General features: G+C 38.1%; 2 protein-coding genes across 4 annotated transcripts in view; both read left to right on the plus strand.

Moving 5' to 3' along the window:
* The window catches only part of LOC106083307 (pyruvate carboxylase, mitochondrial), a 72827-nt gene extending 67671 nt beyond the window's left edge, over positions 1 to 5156 (plus strand). For all 3 annotated transcript variants that reach the window (XM_013246238.2, XM_013246240.2, XM_059368523.1), the window contains 4 exons: positions 2370 to 2767; positions 2826 to 3085; positions 3153 to 4182; positions 4241 to 5156. In XM_013246238.2, coding sequence (XP_013101692.1) covers positions 2370 to 2767; positions 2826 to 3085; positions 3153 to 4182; positions 4241 to 4489 — 1937 coding nt within the window. In that variant the 3' untranslated portion in view covers positions 4490 to 5156. The remainder of the gene's footprint in view (positions 1 to 2369; positions 2768 to 2825; positions 3086 to 3152; positions 4183 to 4240) is intronic.
* A 766-nt stretch (positions 5157 to 5922) lies between these two features.
* LOC131997909 (uncharacterized protein K02A2.6-like) lies at positions 5923 to 9945 on the plus strand. Its single transcript, XM_059369780.1, has one exon. It carries the CDS (start codon positions 5923 to 5925, stop codon positions 9943 to 9945), a length of 4023 nt encoding a protein of 1340 aa, XP_059225763.1.

Below are 9945 nucleotides of genomic sequence, written 5' to 3' on the forward strand. Positions count from 1 at the left end.
CGCCACCATTACAAATAGTACCTCAGCCGGTAATGTGAATAAAACAGACGTAATAACCAACAAGAATATAAACAGTAGTTTCTAAAGCAAGTTGTAATTTCAAAAAAATTATACTTTAACTCAAAGAAATATATAACACAAGCTTACATAAGTGGAGATTATTATAAAAGACTACATTATCAGATGTGTCAACATAACACATAACGGCAAGGTTAAAAAAAAAAAAACAAGTAAATGTGTGCAAAGTTCGGCCGGGCCGAATCTTATATACCCTCCACCATGGATCGCATTTGTCGAGTTCTTTTCCCGTCATTTCTTCTTAGGCAAAAAAAGCATATAAGAAAAGATTTGCTCTGCTATTAGAGTGATATTAAAATATGGTTCGGTTTGGACCACAATTAAATTATATGTTGGAGACCTGTGGAAAATGTCAGCCAATTCGAATAAGAATTGCGCCCTCTGGGGCTCGAGAAGTAAAATAGAGAGATCGATTTATATGGAAGCTGTATCGGGCTATAGACCGATTCAGACCATAATAAACCCATATGTTGATGGCCATGAGAGGATCCGTCGTACAAAATTTCTGGCAAATCGGATAATAATTGCGACCTCTAGAGGCTCAAGAAGTCAAGATCCCAGACCGGTTTATATGACAGCAATATCAGGTAATGAACCGATTTGAACCTTACTCGGCACAGTTGTTGGATATCAAAATAAAAAACCTCTTGCAAAAATTCATTCAAATCGGGTAAGAATTGCGTCCCCTAGAGGCTCAAGAATTCAAGACCCATGATCGGTTTATATGACAGCTATATCAGGTTATGGACTGATTTAAACCATACTTGGCACAGTTTTTAGATATCGTAACAAAACACGTCGTGCGAAATTTCATTCCAATCGGATAAGAATTGCGTTCTCTAGAGGCTCAAGAATTCAAGACGCAAGATCGGTTTATATGACAGCTATATCAGGTTATGTACCTATTTGAACCATACTTGGCATAGTTGTTGGATATCATAACAAAACACGTCGTGCGAAATTTTATTCCAATCGGGTAAGAATTGCGCACTCTAGTGGCTCAAGAAGTCAAGACCCAAGATCGGTTGATATGACAGCTATATCAGGTTATGGACCGATTTGAACCATACTTGACACAGTTATTGGATATCATAACAAAACACGTTTTGCAAAATTTCATTCCAATCGGATAAGAATTGCGCACTCTAGAGACTCATGAAGTCAAGACCCAAGATCGGTTTATATGGCAGCTATATCAGGTTATGAACCGATTTCAACCATACTGGGCACAGTTGATGGATATCATAATAAAACACGTCGTGCAAAATTTCATTTCAATCGGATAAGAATTGCGCCCTCTAGAGGCTCAAGAAGTCAAGACCCAAGATCGGTTTATATGGCAGCTATATCAAACGGACGGACAGACGGACGGACATGGCTAGATCGACATAAAACGTCGCCACGATCAAGAATATATATACTTTATGGGTCTCAGACGAATATTTCGAGTAGTTACAAACAGAATGACGAAATTAGTATACCCCCCATCCTATGGTGGTGGGTACAATAATCCGCTCATTGGCAATGTGCTACTAGTCCGCGATGTTCTAATGTTCGCGTTCTAACGTGTCAGATGATCAATCGGCAAATTTCTACTGTTCAGCAGAGGGAGTTGTTGATTAACTCCCTCTGGCCAATAGAGGGGGCAAATAAACAAAAACAACGATTCTAAAAAATAGACAACTACTGCTCAAAGGCCGGGTTCTACTTTTTCCGCGAAGGGTGTTGTAGAATAAGATCAGTACTTGGCAGATAAAGAAACGTGAAAATGAGGATTTTTGTAACTGCCAACATTGTATATCAGCGCCTCTTAATTAAAAAAAAAAAACCTTGCCCCGATGCGACCACCTCATAAATGTGATTTTTAAAAACCTTTTGTATCACAACGCCAGTAAATTTAGCTTTTCCATAATTTAGAGCATGAACAGAGGAAACGAGTTCTACAGAAATCACTAGTATTTTGGGACTTTGAATTCACCATATATTTATATGCATATTTTGTATTTTATCTTTTTTCCATTAATTTTGTATATTTAAGTGTACTTTTCATTTGTGTGATTTAATTATGTAACGCCTCATGCATACATATGTATTTCTTCATATTATATTTGTACATATACATACTATAAATGTAAGTTAAATCACTCAATTTGTTACTAACCTAAGAAACGATAAATCGCTTTCTATACCAGACACAGCATAACTAAAAAGACTTTCGCAAAGAATTTATAACCCATATTGATTGCGCATGTGCGTATGAATTTCGTTTTGCTCTCTATTCCAAAACACAGTTACCGAACCTCCAAAAGGTTTACGCCACATATTAACGACGCAAGGACCTGCAGCCTTTGCTAAAGAAGTGCGCTCCCGGAAGAATCTCCTGCTGATGGACACCACATTCAGAGATGCTCATCAGTCTTTGTTGGCTACTCGAGTGCGTTCCCACGATCTTTTGAATATTTCTCCATTTGTTGCCAACAAATTCAACAATTTGTATGCATTGGAAAATTGGGGCGGTGCTACATTTGACGTCGCCTTGCGCTTTTTGCATGAATGCCCGTGGGAGCGGTTGGAGGATATGCGCAAAAGAATACCCAATATTCCATTCCAAATGCTGTTGAGAGGTGCTAATGCTGTTGGTTACACCAATTATCCCGACAATGTTGTTTACAAATTCTGTGAATTGGCAGTAAGTATATCGTGAGAGCTAAGACTGCGTACGTTGGCATTTCAATATGCAATTTCAGGTACAAACTGGTATGGATATCTTCCGTGTTTTCGATTCCTTGAACTACTTGCCTAATCTTATTTTGGGCATGGAAGCTGCCGGTAAAGCTGGTGGTGTTGTTGAGGCGGCAATTTCCTATACAGGTGATGTGAGTGACCCATCTCGCACTAAATACGATCTTAAGTACTACACAAATTTGGCGGACGAACTGGTTAAGGCTGGAACTCATGTTCTCAGTATCAAGGATATGGCGGGTCTTTTGAAACCTCAAGCTGCCAGGTAAAAATCATCTATCATTATTTGGTTATCAAGACCCACACTTATTCACAAATGTTTTTGTATGTAGATTGCTGATAAGTGCCATTCGCGACAGACATCCTGATGTACCAATACATATCCATACTCACGACACCTCAGGAGCTGGCGTTGCCTCCATGTTGGCATGCGCTGAAGCCGGTGCCGATGTCGTCGATGTAGCTGTGGATTCTATGTCCGGCATGACTTCCCAGCCCTCAATGGGAGCTATTGTTGCCTCTTTGCAAGATACGCCATTGGATACAAAATTCCAATTAAGTGATATATCTGAATATTCTGCCTATTGGGAGCAAACTCGTACGCTCTATGCTCCATTCGAATGTACCACAACCATGAAGTCGGGCAACGCTGATGTGTACATGAACGAAATTCCTGGAGGGCAATACACCAATTTGCAATTCCAGGCTTTCTCTTTGGGCTTGGGAGATTTCTTCGAGGACGTGAAGAAGGCTTACAGAGAAGCCAACTTGTTGTTGGGTGATATTATAAAGGTCACACCCTCATCTAAAGTTGTGGGAGATTTGGCCCAATTTATGGTTCAAAATAAACTGACTGCCAATGAGGTGCTGGACAAAGCTGAAGAGCTATCATTCCCCAAGTCGGTTGTTGAATTCTTGCAAGGCTCCATTGGCATACCCCATGGTGGTTTCCCCGAGCCTTTGCGCTCTCGAGTTTTGAAGGATATGCCACGCATTGAAGGACGTCCTGGAGAAAACCTGCCACCCCTGGACTTTGATAAACTGAAGAAGGAACTGAAAGAATCACATCCCCATGTTTCCGAACGTGACGTCATGTCTGCCGCTTTATATCCAGCTGTTACCGAAGACTACCTGCATTTCCGAGAAGCATACGGGCCTGTGGATAAACTAGATACGCGCATTTTCCTTACAGGTCCCAAAGTGGGCGAGGAATTCGAAGTTAATCTAGAAAAGGGCAAGACACTTAGTTTGAAGACATTGGCCATGGCCGAAGACTTGACACCCAATGGTGAGCGCGAAGTATTTTTTGAAATGAATGGCCAATTGCGTTCTGTATTGATCCGTGACAAGGAAGCTGTTAAGGTAAAACTAACTCCAATTTTAATTTGCAGTCCATAAAATCATTTCTCTTTTTTGATAGGAATTGCATATTCATCCTAAAGCTTCCAAGAGCAATAAGAATGAAGTGGGCGCCCCTATGCCCGGTACTGTAATTGATATTCGTGTCAAGGAAGGCGATAAAGTCGAAAAGGGTCAACCATTGGTCGTTTTGTCTGCTATGAAAATGGAAATGGTCGTACAAGCCCCCAAAGCCGGCGTTGTTAAAAAATTGGAAATTAGCAACGGCATGAAACTGGAGGGTGATGATTTGCTCATGACCGTAGAGTAAACTGCCATCATATACTTTTATACACTCACAATTGCACACAATAAGATCAATGGATTTACTTTTTATATACCTTTGTGACCAACATGCCAAGTTAGACTTCTTCATTGATTAATGCTATAGATCTTAGAAAGACCAATCACACGACCACAGATTCAGAACATAAAAAAGCGAAGTGACAAGACATCAATTTCAATATTGTATAGATAAATAATTATATTTAAGCCGAAAACGATATACATGTGTACCACTACCTTGCTATTCGTAAAGACATATATAAACGACTTTTTGCTGTGTTACTTTATAATTATTATATATTTTACGTTGTGTGTGGTTATCGCACCATCCACTCCTCCCCTTCCTTGTCTCTTAGCGGAAAGCGCACAAAACAGTTTGTAAGTTTGTAATTATATTAATTATTTTAATGATTTGTTTCTTTTATATAAAAGTAAATTGTTTTAATTTGTTCCAACTATTATTAAGTATTGTAGGCGACACTATGGTGTATTCTTAGGATCTTCTTTATTTCTCTTTTGTTATTTTTTACAAACTCCATTTTACCTATCTGCTATTGTTCGTTTGTTTTCTTCAAAATACCATGTTTTCTTTTTGCGAAAATTTTAATAAAATCAACCGTTACGACTTTGGACTAAAATTTATAACAAAGTAAGCCGATACGTTTTTTTATTGCAAAAGCTTTTAAACTTCAGCTTGAACCAAGAAGGGTAAGGACATGAAATAATTGCAATTTTTGTTATCAGCGTTGAATTCCTGACTCAGATTTTTTCGAGGTTATTAGTTTTTAGAATTTAGAGCCCCTAACAAACCGTTAGGAGGCTTAGGTGTATGAGGCGGATAAGAGGGTGCTGATATCAGTACGCTCTTATCAATCTAACTTAACCAAGCTTACTAAATGTTAGGATACCTCAATGGTCACGTATAAAAGTAATTGGGTACGTAAGAATTTAGTATCATATGGCAACACTGATTATCCTTTATTCTTTATTATCATTCATTCTTTATAGAGTATTAATTGTTAAGTACCACTCTAATACACAATTATACATTGTACATAAATCTTAACATTCTAACATCTTAACACTCTCTCTCATATCTGTTGTCATAAGTTGATGTATCTCATAGACACATACACACATACACCTGTTTATACATATATTTAGTACTAAGCTCCCATTAGTAGTTCTTGCAGCTTTGATTTGCAATAAAGAAAACAGTAAGCATTTGAATACTTACACTACATAATTGGCGACGAGGAGAAAAAAAAATAACGGAAAGCAGCAACAACGATTGCAATTTCAAGTTTGAGGTTCAATAACCTATAAAAAAAAAAAGTGAAGTGCATATGTATATATATATGCAAATGAAAAAACTGTTTTATGGAATTAAATGAAAATAATTATTCAATGCCGCCAAAAATGGATGATGCAAATGTGACTCTAAATAGTGGTCAAATGACGGTGTTCCAAACAACGAATGTGAACGAGTTCAACCCTAATGTGGAATCTTGGGAAGTGTGGAAAGAGCGCCTTGAAATCCATTTCTGTGAAATTGGTTGCACAGAGGACAACATAAAAAAATCGATTTTGTTGAAGTCGATTGGTGCAGTGCCGTATAAAGTGCTACATAGTTTATGCAGCCCTGATTCCCCTGTTCGTAAGACGTATGATGAGCTGTGTGTGATATTGGACACACAATATACTCCACCAACGATCGTTTTTAGTGAGCGGAAGAAGTTTCATGTGGCAGTTAAGAATGATGGCGAGTCTGCTGCTGAGTGGTATGCTCGTGTGAAGACCCTAGCACTTAATTGCAAATTTGGAGCCAATTTTGATGCATTCATCTTAAACCAATTTGTAATGGGTTTGCCAAATTTTATGTTCGAGAGGCTATGTGAGGAAGATGAAACTCTAACGGTGCAAAGTGCGTTGAGAAAAGCTATGATATTGGAAACAAAAAACATGGCGAAAGTAGCAGAAAGGGATCAAAGTTCAGTAAACTTTGTTAACAGATCGAAGCCTTCGAGAAAAAATGGCGGTGGTGGTAACAGCGGCAATAGTTATGGCGGTAACATAAGTGGTGGTGGCAGCAGCGGTGGTAGCGGTAGCAGAGGCAGTGGCAGCAGAGGAAATTTTGGTGGCAGCAGAGACAATAACGGCGACGGTGAAAGAAAATCATCGTGCTCTCATTGTGGTTGGCGTAACCATAGCTCGCAGTCTTGTAAATACAAGAACAGCAAGTGTCATTCCTGTGGAAAAATTGGCCATTTGGCATCTGTTTGCTACAATAAAAAGAGAAGTGTTAATTACGTTTCTAATGACACTAGTGAAGATTATGTTGATAATGATGTTTTCAATTATTCTATTTTTAGTGTGGCTGAGCGAGGTTCTAGTGACGTGTATTCCCTTCCAGTAATAATTGATAGTGTCAAATTGAATGCTGTGTGTGATACAGGTGCGCCATGTACATTGTTGCCTTTGTCGTTTTATGAAAACAACGATGTTAAGAAGGTCCTTCGTCCATGCCATGTACCATATGTGGATTATAGCGGAGACAAATTGAAGCTGGTTGGTGAATATGATGCCTCAATTACTTTTGAAGGTAAAACTAAATCTGTAGTTGTTGTTGTTGTTGAGTCATCGAATCCCCCATTACTTGGACGTTCGTTTTTACGTGCTTTCAACTTTGAATTGCTGCAAGTGAACAATGTAAATTGCCCAAATTTAAATTCCGTGATCGAGCAGTTGAGAATGGAATTTTCTGAGGTTTTTGAGGAAAAATTGGGTGAATATAATATCAATGCTGTTTCACTGAGGGTTGCTGAAAATGCAACACCTGTATTTTGTAAACCAAGGCCTGTCCCTTTGGCTTGGAAAGACAAGATTGAGGCGAAATTACGCGATTTAATTGCGACTGGTGTGTTGGAACCAGTAGATAACTCCGATTGGGGTACACCTTTAGTACCAATTTTGAAACCAAATGGCGATTTTCGCATTTGTGGAGACTATAAAGTCACAATTAATAAGTTTTTGGAGGATTTCAAGTATCCTTTGCCTCGGATTGAAGAAATTTTTGCTTCTTTGGAGGGTGGTGAACTTTTCACTAAACTTGATTTGTCGAATGCCTACAATCAACTTGTTCTTGATGAGGATTCCCAACTGTTGTGTGCGTGGAGTACGCACATTGGAACTTTAAAAGTAAAACGTTTACCTTTTGGTGTTAAGACAGCAGCAGCTATTTTTCAAAAAACTATGGAAAATCTATTCAGAGGAATTCCATATGTTGTAGTATATCAAGATGATATTACAGTCACTGGTAAAAATATGCAGGAACACATAAGTACGTTGCGTTTGGTTCTACAAAAATTACAAAGTTCTGAATTAAAACTGAATTTAAAGAAGTCTGAATTTTTCAAATCCAAAATATCGTATTTGGGTTTTAATATTGATAAAAATGGACTTAGCAAAAATAATGATCGAATTTCGAGCTTAATTTCTGCCCCGATTCCTACAAATGTTTCGGAATTAAGAGCTTTCGTTGGTATGGCGAACTATTATTCCAGATTTATTGAGAATTTTGCGCAAATCATGTCTCATTTTTATCACTTGTTGGGTAAGGGCGTTCCGTTTGTCTGGTCGGATGATTGTCAGCAGGCGTATGATTTGATTAAAAAGTTTGTAACTTCAGATCGGGTTCTGGTCCATTTCAACCCTGAATTACCAATAATATTAACAACGGATGCTTCGAATAGTGCAGTAGCAGGAATTTTGTCTCACCAATTTTCGGATGGTCTCAAGCCCATTGCTTTTGTTTCAAGAGCATTATCAAAAAGTGAGAAAAATTATAGTACGCTTGAAAAAGAGGCGTTGGCGATTGTGTTTTGTGTAACAAAACTCAAACAGTATTTACTTGGAAATACTTTTGTACTAAGAACGGACCATCGTACGTTACTTGCAATTTTTGGTGCAAATAAAGGTTTGCCTATGATGGCCTCAGCACGTATGCAACGCTGGGCACTGATTTTATCCGGTTTTAATTACACCGTTGTACATGTTAAGGGAGTGCAAAATGAAGCTGATGCTATTTCTAGAATGCCCCAAAGAAATTTTGAGAGCAATAATATTGAATATTCCTATATAAATTTCATAGAAAATGAGGAAAATTTCAACTTGAATTTCAAGACTGTATCTCGTGAAACGAGACGTGACACTGTTTTGTCAAAAGTAGTAGAATGTATTGCAAGTGGAACCCTGCACAATTTAAAAGAAGATTTGTATACGCCATATCGTGAAAAAGATACACAACTTTCTGTCGAAAATGATTGCGTTCTGTGGGGATACAGAATCGTAATTCCAGAGAAACTGAGATCTGCAATCTTAACAGAATTACATCGTTCCCATTTGGGAATTGTAAAAACAAAGGCTTTGGCTAGATCGTATATATGGTGGCCTGGTCTTGATAAAGATATCGAAGGTTTAATCAGGAATTGTATTCATTGTCAAAAATTGCAATCCAGCCCGGAAAAGAGCAGCTTAATTCCATGGGTGCCTGATGGTTCTGTGTGGAGCAGAATACACATTGATTATGCTGGCCCGATTAAAAATTTTCATTTCTTCATTATCATCGATGTTTTTTCAAAATTCGTCGAAGTATTTAAAACCAAAGATTTAACAACTGCTTTTACAATTAGAAAGCTGAGAGAACTGTTCTCACGCTATGGTTTGGTTGACACGCTCGTTAGTGACAACGGACCACAGTTCACATCATATGAATTCAAGAATTTCTTGGCCTTAAATGGTATAAAACATGTCTTGACTCCTCCGGGACATCCGTCCACAAATGGTCAAGCAGAAAATTTTGTCAAAACTTTTAAAAAGTCTATTTTAGCAAATTTAGACCAAAACAAAGATGCCAATTTGGATCAAATATTATGTCGTTTCCTAATGGATTACAGAAACATGAAACATTGCACAACAACTGAATCTCCAGCTATGCTGTTCTTTGGCAGGAAACTGAAAACCAGATTTAGTCTTCTAAAACCCCCAACAACAAAACAAAACATAATTAAGTCTCAAGACAACAACATAGTTCATCACAACGGTAATCGCAAAGAGTTTTTTTTTGAAGGTGAAACTGTGTTAGTACGCGATTATCGAAATCCAAATAAACCTAGTTGGACTAAGGCAGTAATTCAACGGCAACTAGGTCCACAATCTTACTCCTGTGTTTTGTCTCACAACAACAACGTCATCAAACGTCATCTTGATCAAATTCGTGGTCATAATCTAACACAAAAACAACAGCCAATCGAGCAACCAACAACAACTAATAACAACAACACATCATCATCTGAACCTGTTCCTATGCAAATGAATGAGGATGTTTCACTCACTAGAATGGAGCTCAGACCACGAGAGGGAGGTAGAGTTGTAAAGAAATAA

This window comes from Stomoxys calcitrans, chromosome 5 (genome assembly GCF_963082655.1).
Source record: "Stomoxys calcitrans chromosome 5, idStoCalc2.1, whole genome shotgun sequence".
Lineage (NCBI taxonomy): Eukaryota > Metazoa > Arthropoda > Insecta > Diptera > Muscidae > Stomoxys > Stomoxys calcitrans.

What these genes read in the sequence shown, in the direction of transcription:
- LOC131997909 (XM_059369780.1), top strand. Translation starts at nt 5,923, where the DNA reads ATGGATGATGCAAATGTGACTCTAAATAGTGGTCAAATGACGGTGTTC.